General features: G+C 46.1%; 1 protein-coding gene across 6 annotated transcripts; it reads right to left on the bottom strand.

Moving 5' to 3' along the window:
• Nucleotides 1-932: 932 nt before the first annotated feature.
• Nucleotides 933-14,765, bottom strand: gpatch1 (G patch domain containing 1). 6 transcript variants are annotated; one of them, XM_023790421.2, is made up of 20 exons: nucleotides 14,569-14,765; nucleotides 13,977-14,111; nucleotides 13,796-13,881; nucleotides 11,314-11,474; nucleotides 11,026-11,123; nucleotides 10,795-10,856; nucleotides 9,987-10,232; nucleotides 9,493-9,643; nucleotides 8,174-8,253; nucleotides 7,881-8,085; nucleotides 4,896-5,222; nucleotides 4,439-4,617; nucleotides 4,199-4,326; nucleotides 3,968-4,104; nucleotides 3,285-3,475; nucleotides 2,362-2,671; nucleotides 2,118-2,225; nucleotides 1,718-1,815; nucleotides 1,425-1,591; nucleotides 933-1,290 (listed from the first exon to the last, which is right to left on the bottom strand). In XM_023790421.2, the coding sequence occupies exons 1-20, from the start codon at nucleotides 14,630-14,632 to the stop codon at nucleotides 1,257-1,259; spliced, it is 2,967 nt and encodes a 988-aa protein (XP_023646189.2). In that variant the 5' UTR covers nucleotides 14,633-14,765; the 3' UTR covers nucleotides 933-1,256. The 6 variants fall into 6 exon arrangements, with proteins under 6 accessions (XP_023646189.2, XP_023646192.2, XP_023646194.2 ...); XM_023790424.2 differs by having other exon boundaries at nucleotides 2,374-2,671; XM_023790426.2 differs by having other exon boundaries at nucleotides 2,398-2,671.
• Between the last annotated feature and the right edge of the window lie 3,827 nt (nucleotides 14,766-18,592).

Below are 18,592 nucleotides of genomic sequence, written 5' to 3'. Positions count from 1 at the left end.
TCTTTTAACAAGGTTTTAACAAACTATTAATAAAGCACAAACAAGCTTTCAACAAACTCAGGGGTGAAAGATTACAAACTCAAAAAAGAATTTTGGCAACTGACAATGGAGTCCTGGCAAAAATCCACGTGCACTTTTCTTTGGATGCTAGACTAAAGCTTATCTAACAAGACGCTAAAACAATTAGGAAACCTGAGACATATTAATGTGTAACCCATCTGTTTGAATTGTTATTTTGGAAGACAGCTAAATGTGTCTTCACTTTCACACAATCGCTTGTACCGATGTTCCCTCACAGTCGCCTTGCTTGGCTTGTTCACACCAACATTGTCGTCTAAATGCAGAGGATTGCTGCTTTAACACAGATTTTTGTGTGTGAAATTGCCGTCCGGGTAATTAGTAGCAGATCGAACACTCCAACCGAAAGGCGGTCCCCTTCAGCGTTTCTCATTTCTAGGGTGATTAATCATCGGACTTTGTTACCATTTGCCATAAGTGGATTATTGCCTTCTCATGCACTTCAGCTATTTACAGTATCTTCCCTGTATAATATCTAGTATTAAACAGAAACCAGAATCATAAATGATTGCTACCAAGAATGAGAAAAGAACAAAGTATAATATACGTCTTATTCACTCTAAAAAAAATACATGCAGCTTAATGCCGATGTACCAAGAGAAAAGATGAGTCTCCATAACTTATCTTTGAACAATAAAGCATTTACCCAGTAATGAAGTTACATAACTTAAAATCTCAGATCAGAGGCCTCACTAGGAATCTGAACAAGCCCCAAAAAATTGTTCAAATGTGTCCCGGATGTAAGATTCTAGCTTAGCTCCTGCTGTGCATGATGGTCTACTGCAAGGCATACCCACTCATACAAAACCACAAAGTACATGTAATTTAGAGAAACAATAAAGCAATTAGAAATATTTTCAAAATACAAGGAGTATTTTATTTAATAAAAGTTTTGTTTCTTCAGATGCCAGTTTGCAATCACATTTAAATCAAATAAATCAACCAACCAAAAAAATCTTCCAGAAGGGTCAGCGGCCCTTTAATAGGCTGGCAAAGTCAGCCAGCAGCGCAGCTCCCCCACATACAGGAAGCAGGCCGCTCTCAAAGCAGGCCGCTCTCAAAGCAGGCCGCATCGGGGGTGATCCAGACGCTACATTTAGCACAGTGTGCCATAGCAACCAGCGCGGGTCACTGTCCTCATAGAGGACACGGGCTCTCTTTGGACGCTTACTGCAGGGTCACTCATATTTTTTCCCACGGAGACTCTTCAGCCTGCATAAGAGGGAAACAGCCATGTCAATACGTTACTCTTGTTACTATAGTCATGCCGATTGAAGCTGAGCTGTTTGGAGAACTAGGACATGAATAAGAAAAGAGAACGTGATGGGGGGCGGGCTTAAGCTCACCTTGTCAACAGCTGTTCTGTGGAGATGCTTCCAGGGAGGTCATCTGCGTCACTGTCACTGTCCGCAGAGCCATCGGAGGTGCTGTCAGACTCCTCGGGGATCGGCTTCTTCTTCTTCTCCTTCTTCTTCTCCTTCTTGCCCTTGTGCTTCTTGTGCTTCTTCTTGTGCTGAAAACCAGAGGAGAGAGTAGATAAGGGGGGGGATCGTTACAGCAGCCGGACCCCGGAAGGCAGCAGAGGGGGCTGTGGTTGGGGGGGGGGGGGGGGCGGTCAGCTGTCCGGTTTGCAGTCTACCTTCTTCTTGGCCTCCTTCTTGCTTTTATGCTTCTCCTTGCATTTCTTCTTGTGGGCGTCGCCCTGGGGCACAGATGATGATGCTGGGAGCTGCGGCCCTGTGAGATTAAAATGCGATTCCTTTTATGAAATTGAAACAAGAGATACACGGTTCATCAAAATATAAATACTGGATGCGTTACGGCCTTTGACACCTTTGAGAACAGAACTGGGCTCGAAGCTATAATACTGAATCTGAAGATTTACTTTATTAAATTTTCTTCACCATCATTTGTCATTAGCTGATCTTCAGTACTCATCTGATCAGGCTACAGAAGGGGATGCAATTAATCAGGAATGTGTGGACTGAACTGTTTACTGGCTCATGAATGTCAAGGTTTTGTTGATAAACACAACTGACATGAAGATGTTGGGGGCGGCAGCTTTGGTCCAAACTCTTCCTCTTCCTGTCTCTGTTCCTTAGAAGGGGCAGCGGGCAGCTTGGGCTGTTCTGGGGGAGGTTTTGCTTCTGAAAGACCAAGCAAACCAGCAAAAATGTCCATTTTAACAACAGGCACAGCCATTAGCCTTGAGGCTGCAGCTACATTTTACTGTGCATGGGGGGGGGGGGCTGCCATCTATAGCAGTTTCACCTGGGGCAGCACCTGGAGCAGCACCTGGAGCAGCACCTGGAGCAGCACCTGGAGCAGCACCTGGAGCAGCACCTGGAGCAGCACCTGGAGCAGCTGAACTTGGGACTGGTAGTGCTGATGGGTCCATTCCAGTGTTGAGTGGCCCAGGTGGCTGAAGCTCCATCTGCCGGTGGCCATCTTCATCATCCTCTTCCTCACTGTTGTCTTCTGACGATGATGAAGACTTCTCATCTGATGAGCTGGCGAAAATGGCTTTGAAGAGGTCCATGGGAGGCCTGCTCTCCTCTTCCTCCTCTTGGAGCTGCTGTGTTTCCGGTGGCAACTGAGACAGAGAACATCTGCTGCATCTACACACCTGCTGCATCTACACACCTGCTGCATCTACCTTTCAAGACAATCTCACCATTTAAAATATCAAAACAACTACTACACATTACCTGGGACACTGAAGTGTGTTTTATAATAGTAATATTAAAGATAAAGAATTAAGGACAACACATTTCAGATTAAATGGTTCACTATTGCTTTTAAGTTCTATAAAATGAAATTTAAGTACATTATTGGTATTTTTATATTAAGGAATTAAGATTTATCCTTTCAGATATTGCACATGACTGAATGATGTGTTCAAATATTTCTGCAGCTTTAAAAAGTTTAGTGACTGTAAATTTTATTACACTATAGAAAGGGCAGGCAGTCCTGATCCCGGAGTGCCGATACCCAGCAGGTTTTCCATCCTACCTGGTGTCTGATGAACCGCATCTGATCTCAGGCAGATAGAAACTCAGCAGGTAGGACAGAAAACCTGATGAATACCAGCACTCCAGGATCAGGGTAGTACTTTCTAGATGATAATCTCATCAGGGTTACGGAGTGCAGGATGTCGGAGCGCTGGGCACAATGTGAAGTGTGTGTGAGGCGGATCAGCGCAGCACCTGGGACAGTGCTGGGGGCTCTGGGGTCAGGGAGGGGGCGGGGGCTGGCTGGCTGCTGGCGGGCTGCTGTGATGTGGAAGCCTCACTGCGTGCCTCGCTGAGGAACTCGCTGAGGGCGTCCTTCGGCTGGCCCGCACGTTCCGACATGTCCCACCTGGACTTCTTTCCTGGCTCCGCCCTCTTTGGTGGGCCTAACAAGACAAGTGCGAAGACAGGGAAGTGTCCAATGCTCAGATACAAGGGAAATGTGTGTTATTCAAACGTGGGGGGGGGGAACGACACACCCTATGCTGTTAAATGCATGACGTCATAAAGGCCTGTTGAAAATCTGCTTGCTGAAAGCTCACGGGAGTTTAACTTCTCTTTCTTACCCGTTACGTCGATGATTTCAGCAGGCAGAAGGAAAAATGATTGGGTCAGAGAGATAACCAATCAGACTGAAGACTGAAGGCGGGACCAAGACATCTGATTGGTTGGTCCCACCTCCTCTAGTTGCTTGAACCCACCTCTTCTACAATCGGATTCTCTCTCTGATCATTTTTCCTTCTGCCCTCAGAACATTTTTGTGTAAGTAAAACACTCATGAGCCTCCTGAAATCATCAATGAAATGGACTTAAGGCAGAAGGTAAGAAAGAGTGAGTTAAAGCTGGTGTATTTAAGTCTGCCTGGGGGAGGGACATACCGGCTAAAGGTGACGAGTCAGGCTGACTCTGGGCCCCCATTGGCCCCCCGGACTCCGGTCTGCTGTCTGTCAGGGTCAGGAAGTTGAACACAGAATACTTGTCCTTCTTGACCTTGGGTAATCCCACTAAGCCAGACCTGGGGGTCGAACAGAAAGGACAAGCTCTTGTGCACTGCCTTCAATGTCGCCATAGCTACCGGCGAGGCCCACGGGGGCGCCCATGGTGCGTACCCCGGGTAGGGGTCAGGAATGTTGAATCTCTTGCAGAGTAGCTTGTCGGGATGCCACTCAAAGGTGTCCCTTGTCAGCTTTCCGAACATTTTCATTTTGACCGCTGACTGCTTGTCATTCACATCGCCCTGGGATGAGATGAGCAGCAGAGGGGAGAGAGAGAGAGAGAGAGAGAGAGCTATAGTCAAGGCTGCCCAGAAAGTGACCTTTCCTGCATGGGCTGGGGGGTTGTGGCCCTACCTCCTGCTCCTGGGCCACCTCCACCATGTCCTCGTTGTCCTCGTGCTTGGCCCTGGTGAACCTGGAGGACAGGCTGGAGCTGCTGGGCTTGTAGAGCATGGCGGCCCTCACGAACTCGTCCCTCTCACGGCCTCGCTCCCATTCCGTCATGCTGCCGTCCAGGCTGGACTCCAAGGCATCTGGACCAAACCAGGAAACAGGGGCGCTGTGACTTGTTAGCCCTCGGTGTCAGCTGGCTTTTAGAAACCAGTGCAAAAACGCTACAGCTCTCATGTGCTGGAACACCTCAGCTTCTCGCCGACCTCAGCCCTCAGGATCGGCAGTAAGCAACAGCTGCTGGGCAAGCCAGCCTGAGCCTTTTTGCCTTAACATTTATTAACTGATTAATTGCAGTAATTACTCAGACAGAAAGCTCCCTGGCAGCGTTTCCGCTGTGCGTCACGCACAGATTAAGCACCTTTGTGACCCTGTTTCAGCTTGCTGATGTATTGGTCGTAGCGCGCCTGCTTCGGCGGATTCTTCTCGAAGGGTCTGAAGGAGCGGGAGGTGTCGGCCGTGGGGCTACGCCAGGCACTGAGCACCTCCTCGGAGCCGGGCGTCTGGGGGAGGCTGGAGAGGGCGCTCTGGGACGCCTTGGCGGCGGCGGCGGCCACCCCAGCTGCCACAACGGCCGCCCGGCGCTCCTCTGTCATGGCCCCCGATGCGCCGACCCCAGCCAGCCGCCGGATGCCTTCCAGTCGCTCCTTGTCCTTATTATCCAGCAGGTCAAACACTGAGGCTGGACCTACAGACCGGGACACCAGAGATACAGGAAAAGCTGTTTGTATCGCCAATTATCCAACAAATTTCTAAAATATCAGTACAGAAATTCCTTCTATCCATCCATCCATCCATCCCCGCCTGTTCTATGCAGTCATGCGGATCTGGAGTCTATCCTGGAAGACACAGGCACAAGGCAGTGAACAACCCCGGAGAAGTGCACACCCATCACAATGCAAGTAGAAAAATTTAAAATTTATAATAATAGCAGCAGCCTATTAAAGATTTACACTAAAATACCTAAAAATAACAAAGAAAAGCATTGTGCAACATACATGTCCACTCGTGTGTATGCCTATGGAATGGCAGGCTTTAGTAGTCTTTGCCCTACCATCATTCACCTTGACCTCGTGCTGTATCAAATATCCAACATCATTAATGTGCGTTTATAAAAGGATTCAAGTACATGTAAGATGTGTGATAAATACAGAATTATTGCGGAATTACACTGAACTACGTGGCAGTACCGTGGTCCCGAAACTGTCGGACTGAGGACTTTTACTGCACTTCACTGCAGCAGTCAGTGTGGAGAATGACACACAGCAGCTTTGATCCAGAGCAACTTCAAAAACTTCCCATTTTCCCTGGTTGGTCACTCAAGCAGAAGCCTTCCTCCCCACCCACTGCACTGCTGACTGTGATGATGTCACTCTGTTACATCACGCGGCACGTGACGCTTTGACGTTTCTAAAAACTCAAGTAAAACTCATTTGTCATTTTATCAGAGATGTGAAGGGGGCTGTAGGCTCAAATGGCCTCGTGTCCCTACAGCTACGCTGCCAAGGAGAGTGGCTATGAGATAAGATTAGAACATCCCTTGTGTTATCTAATGGACAGCGCCAGATCTTCGAGAGGGCTGTCATCTCCTCTCCAGGGGAGAGTGAGTTTATCTCTTAGCAAGAACAGCTTTAGATTTCCACCACTGAACTGGGAGTGTAACATTTTATTTCATTTTCTCTTTGTGTGCCACAGGAAGCTTGAAACAACAGGTTCATACTCAACACGAGCGTTTACGCCAGCCTATTATCCACGCAAAAAATATGCCTGTATGGTTTGCCGTTTTATACAGCGGGGACATTTTTTCTTTAGTAAATCATATTAATCACCCTGTTTAATGAGCAAAGCAGTCAGAGAAACCAGTCAACCATCTAGTAACTCATTCAGGTCCTCAACTGGGAAACTTTCAAAGGTGATGGTCCACAACAGACGGTCTCAACAAGTCTCTTTGCCTGTGACCAGCAAGCTTACGCTTACCTGTATATGTGGCCGCGTGTCCCATAGAGAACAAGATGAAGTAAGTGGGGGGGAAAAAATTTCCCCATGGGGATTAATAAAGCATCACTATACTTCAGATTACATTTGGGACTGCATGTTCCCCATTTGCCATTACAAATATTTGTCCATGCTGTGAAGCTAGCGGACATCTGGGACTTGATTCATGGCCCAGTAGCTGCTGTTGAAGAAGCAGGAGCGGCATGAAGGGAGGGCTGCTTCACAACAGGGGCCTCGGGGGTCCAGGCTGGCGTGCAAATTGGCAGGACCCTCGTGGATGGAAGGTGCCCGGCGGGGGGAGAAAGATCACCCTCATTCCTGACTCCCGAGCCCCGAGAGAAGGATGGGCCATGTGGACGAGCGGCATTGACGTCGCCAGCCAGCTCAGAGCTCACACTAAGCTAACGGTTTGGTTAAATGTCACTGTAAGAAACCCAGAGTCCACCAAAGCATATATGCCTGGCAAAACATCGCATAAACTCAGGAAAAAACAGAATTTCCATGCTCCGCTTCCTGGCCAGTTCACCTACATTTCAATTAAGGGGAAATTCCAGTGAATTCTATAATTTTATCACTTTGTCCTGACTGCAGGGTGACTCAGATACACAACAGAAAACATTCACTGTTTCACAACAGCAAGGACTCATGAGAAAGGATCAAGAACCCAAGGGGATAAATCTCTTTTGTATAAATGAATGTTTTGAAACCTAGTGATCATCAGAAGACAATGCAACACATGCCGGGAGACCCGCTTGCGGAGACGATGTCATGTGACCTGACCCGAGGACACCCCCAGCATCTGAAGCTCAGGGCGGCTACAAGGAGATTCGCTGATCCAGCTGACAGCTGAGTTCAAGAGTCAGAGCTTGTTCTGATCAGGCACAGCGGCCTCTATGGGACTCATTAAGGCAGAGCCTTCAAACACAGGCAACAGGAGACAGAGGGGCAGTTGGTCCTGGATGCGAATGAACAGAATCCTTGTTTCTCTTCTCAGTGAGCAGAGAGCATACGAGGACACCACCATCTTTCATGTTGACATTTCGGTTTTCATAACATTATAATATTTAATTTTTTGGTAAAGGTGTCAATAAAATACCAGTTTTGACCAGCGGACTGCCAGTGTTCCAATGTCATCCTGCCTGGAATATTTCTAAGGAATGTTAAAGGTGGAGGGAATTGGGACGTCTTCACATTGTTGGAGTTCTGCTTTAATACTGATGCTAACAGTACTGGTGTATAATCTTATAGACACATAACTGCCACCGCGTTTCTGAGCAAGAGGGAGAGTGATGATTCCCAGCATGGCCATGGATGAATCCTACAAGCGAAAAAGGCAGGAGAGTGTTGGCACCTGTCAGAGAGGACTCCCCCAGCAGGTCTCTCCTCTGTGAGGCATCCAGCTGGTGCCGCCCTTTCTCCTGGGTCTGCTGGGGCATGTGGCCCTTTGACTCCATGAGAACCTGGGCTACCATCGGGCTGGTGCTGGCCAGATCCACCACTGGGCGAAAATAGTGCACTGGCCTGTAGTTCCGGGGAAGCTCTGGAGGAGGAAATATCTGGGGAGGGTTTAGAAGGTGCAGAGAGGTCAACCAATCATATCGACACGGTAATCTCGATTTATATTGAATGGGAGGAGCCACCTACTGTCTTAATCTCAGAGGCCTGGGAAGCCAACGTAAAGCCCTCCAGGATTTTGCCCAGGTATGACGCATCCCTGCTAGATCCTGGTAAGCAAGCAGAAAAACAGGAGAGAAGATACAATTAACACATCAATCATTTTAAGCAAGTTTTCTAATCACATCGCGTTTGTCAGTCGTACTTTGTGTCTGTTGAGACAACTCAGGGCAACACCGACTTATTTCACACACTTTATTGGTAGATAAGTTGCATTTGGCTACAGTATATTTTGAGTTATGGCTATATATAATCATACACACACACACATACATACATACACACACACGTATGTTACTTAATTTTCTAAAATGAACCAGTGTTACAGTAATACAAAATGCACAATGCGTTCTTCCACCGCGTCTCATGGTCCTGATTATTTTTAGCAGTAAAAAGAGATTCTGTTCATGTCGGCTGATGAACCTAATCTTCCTCATAGGCACTGGCTTGCGAAGCCTGGTCAAAATGAGTCATTTCTCAAATATCATTCTCTGTCATCTGCTGAGATATTTTTTAACATTTGCTGGACTTCATCATCGATGCCCACTCCCTCATAACAATCTCAGTAGAATCTTCCACAACAAGTTAAACTGGTCATTACTGTTAGCTGTAAAAAATAAAGCCTTGCAGTAAAGCACACAAAGTGCAGGACAATGAACTGTTTAAGCAGGCGGACATCTGCACGGACAGACGGCTGTCACCCTCTGGCCAGATGCTGAACTATCTATCCATGGATTAAAAATGGAGAGAGTTTTGTGCCTTAGGGTAAATCTTGAGTGCTATATGAAAAAAGGCACGAGTTCTGAAACCAGCTGTATATTATAATATTACAACTAAAAGCCTCAAGATAGCCAGGTCCACCGTCAAACACTGCAACCATCACAGACAAACTCCTGCCATCAGGGAATCCGCATCGGCGTGTCAGCTCACGGACAGTGGGTTCCGGCAAGCAGTGAGGCCTCTCAATAGCGGATCAGGCTGTTAGTTATACTTATACTTTTATAAATCTTATTACTTCTATTAAGCATTACCATCACGTATATTGCCTGCATCTACTGCTGTCTGTTGTATTGTTGCACATTTGATAAATAAACTGAAGTTTCCCCATAAGCGTTCTACAAGGAACAGATTGTGTGCATGATGATAGAGGATTCCCAAATATAACAGCGCTTGATGCAACAAAACTAGAGACACACGGGAGCTAAAGGATGAATTCTTCAGAGCAGATACCCATCCACACAGCGACTGATGCTGTGGGTCAAGATGAGCCTGAGATTGAGAGCTGGCACCTTTCGTCTTCTTGTTGTACTGCGCTGGAGCCGTCCAGCCAAAGAGCCCGTCGCCCGGCTCCTCTCCCCCCAGAACCGAGTCGTAATTGGAAAGTGCGTCTCTGTCATAGATGTCAGCGTCGGCATCTTCCAGCGCCCCCACTCCAAACGCCTACGAACAGAGCCCACATTAGGCTGCTAAGTACAGCGACACAGTGGCTCATCCGCGAGACTATCGCCTGTGACAGCACATTAACTGTGTTCTCCTGCTGGCTGCTCCACCCAGAACTCCATCCGGAAGCTACATTAAGTCTGACTTCTAAGCCACCAGGGAACCGTAAGGAACCGCTTGCTTACAAAATCTTCAGTAATGACACAGGCATCATTAATGATAAAGCAGTTCCATGAATTACAGAAGTACTTTTGAAAGCGAATAACTGATTACTTTCACGACCTCGACGTCAGTGAGCAGTACTGATGCACCAGAAGCTCCAGCGATGGGTCTTCAGCCATACCTCTCCTGATATGCCTCCCTTCCGCCGGTGCTTCGGCCCACCGGTTCCCAGGAGGTTACTGGTCCGGTCAGAGTCCAAGGTGAAGAGGTCAATGTGCCCCATTCCTGGTAAGCCTGTCAGGGCTTGATGGGGGTCGAGGCCCCGATAGCCCAGGCCATGGGGGTCGTCTTTAGGCGTGAAGTCAATGGGCATGACATCTTTCGGGGCAAAGGTCACATTTTCAGGAGTGTACTCATCCTCCTCTTCCTGTCAAAGACAAAAGGATTTAATATACGCATGGCATACACAAAAGTATTTACTTAACACATAAGCACTGGGTCATACATTCATGCCTCTTCCAGCTGTTTCTCCTGGCCAGGATCATGAATAGTGTGATATACAGTAATATTAATTAATTTTTTTGTTCACAGTGTATGCATGATAATACTACTAATAAAATTGTGTTGCATGTGTCTGAGCTGGACAGGTGCCTTAAAAGCCTTTAGCCCTTGTGAATATGTAAATAAGGTGGAATCGGCATTTATGGGCGATACGTGGCTCTGCAGGTTAGGACTCAAAATTCATTTCCCTTGGCTGGCAGAGCGATGCCACCATTGGGGTGCAGAGAACGGCCCTTATTCCCAGTTTCCCCAGTGCATGAGGGCTGGCCGCTGTGATCCCCACACTTCTCTATAAATGTCTGCGTATCTCACGGAGAGCAAGATGAGGTAACAATTTTCCCACGGGGAAAAATAAAGCTACACTTCTACTGACATCCATCCATCCATAAGAACAGGAAGCTAAAACAGGATTGCTAGGTTAGGGTTACCTCTGATTCCTCTGAACCGTTCGGTGGAAGAGCACAGGAGTAAATCCGTGTCCCGGCCTCTGCTGAGAAACGGAACCTGTGTTACTACAGCTGTAGCTGTAGGCTGATTAAAGGTGAAAACCCAGAGGTACGCAAAATCAGACAAAATTAGCATGTGCGCTGTGGGGAATAACACAGGCTATAGGTGGGTCATTTGGATCCAGCAATTTCTGGAGGGTGCCGGTGACCCACCGACGTTCTGCTTTCGAGGTTTCCGCTTTGCTCGCGGTCCGATGCCTTGCCCCTCCTTCCAGCCCATTTTCTTCAGCATCTCGACACCCACTGATGTCCTGACAGACAAAGACCACACGGAGAACAGGTCAGCACCTTTACTACACATATACTGACCAGCCATCAACTATTATTAAACAAAGAAATTTAATTAAAGACGGTCAGGAGGTTAACTGTGATACTGCATGCACATATGCAAACTGAAATGGGGTTTTGAATTCAAGCAAAATGCATAATGGAACATCTCACCTGGCTGGTGCAATGAGATCTTCCAAGACAGTGTCTCCAGGAATGGGAGCAACCAGAGAGTTCAGAGCTCGGGCCTTGTCCCTAATTGTGTCCTGACGGCCTGAGGTAAAGTCTTCAGTAGTGGTGATTTCTCTGGGTGCTATTCCATGCTCACTAAAGTCCTGGCAATCAATTATGAATGAGACAAGTTATTGGAAGAAGATCTAAAGAATATTAATTAAAACGTACACATGGACCACAGCCCAGGATATTTGCCTGGTTTCCGCAAACCACTGATTCACCGAGAGCTTCAAAAGGTACTTCAATTAAGTAGAGAATTAAAAACAGTTCAATGTAAAAAGTGCTGTCAGGTTTAGCTCATTCAGATTCCCAGATGCACAACTTTGCTTTTAGAAAGGATTTTGTTTGATTTGATTGGGGTCTGACTGTAAACACTTCAGAAAATGGAATAATTGTGCAAGGCCGCCTATGCAATGCTAAATAAACCCCACTGAGGTGAAGATGAGCAGAGTCAGGCTATGGGGTCACAGGTCAGGCTTATTCAGCACATTGTCTGTAGCCCTTATTGCCCTTCTACTGCTCTCTCACTCCATGTAATGCCAAAATCCCCTCATTCCAACACAGGCTCATTCACTGTCCTTGCATTACTGCAGAAACTACTAATGTTATGCCACCGTGGTTAACTAGGTTACAGTAGTATACATTTAGATTTATTCAATCAGCAGACATTGTTAGGATCATATACAGGGCAACTAGAAACAAGCCATCAGCACAAACAGGAAGCATATACTTCACAAACCGCTGAAGTGTCATTTTTGTTTTCATGCTTAAAAAAGACAAAAAAAACACAATAAACACATAGAATGATTCCAGTCATGTCCCTTTCAATGCGGAAGTGGAAGCAAAATTGAAATGAGTCTGGCACTCCTATGAAATAAAAAGAGCTGAGGGCTGCTGGGATTGCTGTCAGTGCCTTAGGCCTTGTTCACCGCGAATGTGACTATGTACTGTGCTGCATATGTGCTGCAGATAAGAGAACAATGTATCCTGGTGTGCTATAGCATGATCCTGAGTTATCCTCCCTGTTGGGAGGGGAATGCGGCCCCTAGTCTGTGTAGAACAGAACAAGAAATGTAAGATTAACTCTTGCTTTGCTGGATTAGGGAGCATATGCAATATACCTAGACTCAGTGCTAATGAATCATTTAGTTATAAAATTGATGAAGAAATTGATTGTATAACATTATATCTTGTAAGAAGATGTCGTTTTACGCTGAGTAAGTGCCTGCAAGTTGTCAGAAATAATGAGAGCAGGAGAACTCTTTGCACAAGATAAGGGAAAATAGGGAGTGAATGACCAAGGAAGACTGCAGGCCAAGCAACAAGAAACAACAATAAGGAACATCTGGTGATCATGTGCAGCGACGTAACTCACAGAAAATGTATAAAACGTATGTTGATTCCTTTTTCTCAATTGCATGGGGGATAGAATACAACCTATTATGGGTATAACACCATCATCTCCCACAACCAATGAGTCAAACACAAATTTGTTTATCCTTGTTAACTAACATGGCTGTGAGGTAGAGGCTACAGTCTCCTCTGAGGCAGGGGCTACAGTCCCCAGTGAGGTAGAGGCTACAGTCTCCTCTGAGGCAGGGGCTACAGTCCCCAGTGAGGTAGAGGCTACAGTCTCCTCTGAGGCAGGGGCTACAGTCCCCAGTGAGGTAGAGGCTACAGTCTCCTCTGAGGCAGGGGCTACAGTCCCCAGTGAGGTAGAGGCTACAGTCTCCTCTGAGGCAGGGGCTACAGTCCCCAGTGAGGTAGAGGCTACAGTCCCCAGTGAGGTAGAGGCTACAGTCTCCTCTGATGCAGGGGCTACAGTCCCCAGTGAGGTAGAGGCTACAGTCTCCTCTGAGGCAGGGGCTACAGTCCCCAGTGAGGTAGAGGCTACAGTCTCCTCTGATGCAGGGGCTACAGTCCCCAATGAGGCAGAGGCTACAGTCTCCTCTGAGGCAGGGGCTACAGTCCCCAGTGAGGTAGAGGCTAGAGTCTCCTCTGAGGCAGGGGCTACAGTCCCCAGTGAGGTAGAGGCTACAGTCTCCTCTGATGCAGGGGCTACAGTCCCCAGTGAGGTAGAGGCTACAGTCTCCTCTGAGGCAGGGGCTACAGTCCCCAGTGAGGTAGAGGCTAGAGTCTCCTCTGAGGCAGGGGCTACAGTCCCCAGTGAGGTAGAGGCTAGAGTCCCCTACCGAGAACGTGGGTGATTAAAGTCCTGCGTTTTTGGTAGTAGTATTATTATTATTATTATTTTGAAATTGATGCCATTTTTTTCTGAGCTTATTGTTTTTCTTATGCTCATTTTAATTCTTTTCTTTCAAAAGTCTGTAAAACATTTTATAAACCATGCAGTTAAAACAGTGCTACATGAACAAAGACTGATGACACGTGTATCTTCATAACCTTGTATCAAAGCGATTACCTCATCATCCATGAAATCCTCTGGCCTGGAATTAACTTTCCCGGCTTTTTGTTGTCGAGATGATACAAATGTTGAGGGTGCCCATCCTGGAAAACCACAACACAGCCACCGTTAAACAAAGGTCACCCAAAATTATTTCCCTAGAGCTATTAAAGAGATAATTCACAAGATCGTCACATACCTTCTTTGGATCCCACAGTATTAAAATAACCTGCTGAAAATCCCCCAGTGAAAGCGCCATGGAATCTCTTGAATCGCCCCTTTTCATCTTTGACTGTCTGATCATGGAGAGGTACTGGCTTTTTAAGTGGCTCATCTACAGAGGGAATGAAAACACAGGTATAACCAGGGTGAACACTCTGAGATGGAAAAGATGTTTGTTTCCAAACTGTTCAAATTCTTACAGAAACTCTTATAGCTGTAAACTACTTCAGCAAACCATGCAAACATTTAGCCAGTTAAAGAGGCTAACTCGGACGCATGAAAAAACAATACCTAGAACGGTTAGGATTCCAAAACAGTGAGCAAGTAATTTCAATCAGTTATGGTCAAGTTTTATTTTCTTATCTTTAAGTCTGTGTAACCTAGCTATCGTAGGGAAAGTGTTCATTCTGATAGCTGCATCCCGAACAGGGAGCTAGCTGCTATATCTTCCCTTGTGCTACACCCCGTGTCAGGAAAGCCCGTCCAAAAATGCAAGCCAAATAAAACAATAATTAAGCTTCTCGACATATAGCTTCAATGTCAGAAAGTGAACTTTAAAATAGCGCTACCTTCTTCGATTGGGTCTAAAGGGGTTCCATAAGTCACGAAATCCTCCGTATCGCTGTCCGCCATGTTTACTACGCCGACGGTGGCCCGTCAGGTCCTTAAAGCTCAAGGAGTGCTGCGACATCGGCGTTTCTGACTGAGGGCTGTTATTTAAGCAAGATTATCACCTAGTCTACAACCATTTATAAATTGTCTTTTAAGTATCAAATAAAGCGTTAAATATGATGTAACCCAACGAAAACTACAAAAAAGTATTCATCCAAGAAATTTTACGTCGTTGCTCCATCTATTGGCAAAAATATGTACTTCATACTCGGGTAAGATTATGCGAAATGCGCGTCTATTCCTGTAGGGCTCCACTATTTATCACTTAAATAATGGTTGTAAAATATAAGAGTTGCATTTAACAGTTCAAGAATGATATTCAATTGTACCATTTATGCCCAATAATGGGGAAAAAAAACTATTTACTATTATAATTACTATTGGTTAGAATAAGCAGTAGTTACAGAGAAAACAATAATCTTAATGAGGTGATAAACACTGTATTATATAAATTTCTCCCCAAACCACATGAGGAACAATAAACAAATATTACGCGTTTCCCCTGAGGTGCATGTTACGATTTATGCAACAAAATTACGAGATGTTTCTAGGAGTTAAGCGTCAGTCTGTGCTCTGATTTGTCTTGAAAAGGTGTGAGTTAAAGGTTAAGCACTATCAACCTGCTTTGCTTCCTGACCCTAAAAGGCATCGTTCCATTTAAGCGAAGAGTAGGGATCTAATTATTTCCGCAGTTCCTTCGTGACTCGGACTTGCCTACTTAGGCTAGCGCGCATATACGAAGCCCGACATTTGGCGGTCTCGGTTCACCCGGTTCGCCTGTGCCAGTGCGGCCATCCAACACCAACAGCTTGTGGTTATGCCCCGGAAAACGGTGCCACTATCTTAGACTGAGCAAATTATACTCATTTCGCACCGACGGGAAGTGCAAGCCATTCACAAATACAAGTTAGTTCGCTGGGGGTAAAAAAAAAAAAGTTAGCAACTTCGTTTTTAGGTTATACACGGTCTATTTAAGTTAGAACTACAAGCCTGCAATTCCTGTCATGCAGCCCCCTCATTGCACTAAACACATAGTATATTTTACAAATGACAGATAAGCTTTATTTCTCTGCTTCAGCAAAAACTACATCCAGAGTAAACCTTTCCGATGTATTTGTGGAAATGAAACGGCATAAAACTTATCTCATGCCTGAAATACATCGTTCATTCAGTGCTCTGCTTTTATTAATGTGTTTTGGTAGCTATATTTTTTAACAGTTGGGCCAAACGGCTTCACTGCCCAGGCAGGTCCTGCAGGGATTACTCACTCACTTCCAACATGTGCAAGGCGCCCGCGATGCTTTTGTGCCAGCTGGTCACATCCCGTGAAGGTGATGCCTGTGGGCCAGGCCTTGAGGAGTAAGCTTGCACCCCGCAGAAGACAAAGTTCAGTGAATTTTATTGAATTTGCTCCGACTATACTTACCGCGTGCCAGCTTTGGACTGACCCACTTTCCAAGGAGGTTACTGTCACCTGAAGGGCTTGGGTCACGCTGGCCTTGTTTCAGCAATAAGCATCACGTTGGAAGCAGCAAGTATTAGGAAATGTGTTGCGGAGTATGTGCCATTTACTTTGCTTAATGTTTGGATTACAGCGTAAATGAAGCTTAACCCTCCTTCTGAAAGCTATTCACTCACAAAAAAAACTTAAGATTTCTATTCGCTGCTTAAATGTGATGCATCGCATATGACTTTGTGGAAAAGGGGGCCAACTGCAAAATTTACCAAGGGGGACCTCCTTTGTCCCCCCCCAGCATGCAAATTGTACTGAGAACCCCACTGTCCAGGTCCATCAGTTTAATTAAGTGCCCCTTTTGATAACAGACAATCATGCAAAGGTTGCAACAATTTACCGAGAACTTACATGAAAACAAGTTTGTAAATGCAGATTGATAAAATTTCATATTCAAATCCGGATCATTGGCAGAGCTATGCAGAGGGGGGGGGGGGGGGCGCCTGACCGTTTGCCCCTTTGGCACGACGGAAAGTTCCTCCCTTCTGTGTCCTGAATTTTACCAAGATTGGCAAATTTTACTGGTTCAGCGCCTGCCTCTTAATAAATCTCTGTGCAGCCTTGGGCACAGGCCCTGGAGCTTATCCCAGGCAGCGCTGGGCACTGCCAGGCAGAGATGGATATTTCAGGTCCAAACAGTAAAATCCATACCAAGGCTTTGTTTCAATCAACCAGTTGAATTCTCGGCATCTATGGCTCTTTATGTTCATCTGATTGGTCAAAACTAAATCTTGGTCTGGATTTTTAATCTGTGAGCTTGAACTGCCCACCTCTGCGGCCAGGACAGGATCAGGCCAGTCCTGCACAGGTCATGTGCACACTCACACTCTATGGGCAATTTAGAGAGGCCTAATTGCATATCTTTTACCTGCAAGAGGAAACCAGAATTCCCTGTGGAAACCTGTGTAACAGAAGGGCAACATGCACACAGAGGTGGGATCTCAATCCTCAACCCTGCAGCTGTGAAGCGATACAGCCCACTGAGGCGCCATGCCTATAAATAAACCCACAAAATATCTGATGTTGTTGGACATTCCAAAGCACTTTCAGTTTTTTTTTTGACAAATCTGATCTGCCTGATCTTTCCATGCTGACTGAGACTATCTGGACATTTGTATCTTTCTTTTCCAGAATAAGCAGTGCTGTTCGCTGCTCTTGTTACCTCCAGGGCTGCCCCGTGTGAGTGAAAACCCTGGGAGGAGAAGCATAATTTATCTGAATCTGTAAATAAATGCATGCCACAGCAGAGGAGAGGTGTGAGGGAGCCTTGGATCTGGGTTTCAGAGGGTTGATGCTGTGCTCATCTCCACAGAGCGGCAGAAATATGACCAGGGCCGAACGGCTCTGATACGGAGCAGGAAGGATTACGGTATTCTGAGCTCGGCTCTGCCTTCGTAAGGCTCTGTTTCCTCTGGCACAACTGTCTGCCGCTGCAGTTTCGGGAAGCAGGAGAAATATGGTGCCATTTCATGTTTCTTTCAGTTGATTGGCCAGTTTTGTGTGTGTGTGTGTGTGTGTGTGTGAATTGATGGGGCACTGTGCTCTGAAAACCATGATGTTTTATTGAAGTTTCCCCCTGCTAATCCAGGATGGCTGCAGTGCATTCACAGCAAATTGGCAAAATTCCTTATGTACTTTACTAATTTGTCTTTCTTTGCACTACAGATAAAGCAGGATGGAAAATCTATGTATGGAAACTGAAAAGTTACATATTAATTACGTTGTTCAGGAGATGAATGTTTTGTCATCGACAAGCAATGGTAGAATAATGCTTGCACTATGATTTAGTACAGTTTCACCACTAGATGGCAGGCTCTGCATCTTATTTTGGGCAATTAACTCATATGTAGCTTATGCTGAGTCGTGCACTTTTCCTAAGGTTAATACTTTAAAAGGCTGCTCCTTTGCCAGGTCCTTCATGCAAATCCCTGTTTCATGCGAAGAGAACGGCTCTATTCATTTGAAGCATGTACCTTCTTGTTCGCATCCCAAACCTGATGCCCCGTTCGGCCCAAACGTGCTGCAGTCATTTTTATCCCACAGCCATTTGGCGTGCGGTGGGCTGGCTAACTCTCCCCGTGTGTCACACTCACGCCTGTTGATGTTTGTATTTGCTCAGAGTGCGAAATGAAGACACCGCTGTCGTTTCCCCGACTACAGGGCCCGACTAATTATCCGAAAGCGGCACGGGAACCTCGCCACATTACCAGACCCTAATTACACGCATCTTCCTTTGCAAGTCTGGGCACCAGCTACTTCCTTGTTCCCGGACAAATCCTTGAGAGGTGGTAAACATTTGCATGTGTTTACAGTTTATGTGCATTCATTTAATGTAAGTGAGAGGCTCATGCGAAACCTCTAGTTCTCAGTAAGAAGCCATTTATGAAGCTCTCTTCTCGTCTTCATCA

This window comes from Paramormyrops kingsleyae, chromosome 11, assembly GCF_048594095.1.
Source record: "Paramormyrops kingsleyae isolate MSU_618 chromosome 11, PKINGS_0.4, whole genome shotgun sequence".
Lineage (NCBI taxonomy): Eukaryota > Metazoa > Chordata > Actinopteri > Osteoglossiformes > Mormyridae > Paramormyrops > Paramormyrops kingsleyae.
The sequence above is the reverse complement of the archived record's forward strand: the minus strand, read 5'-3'. Positions and strand labels throughout refer to the sequence as shown.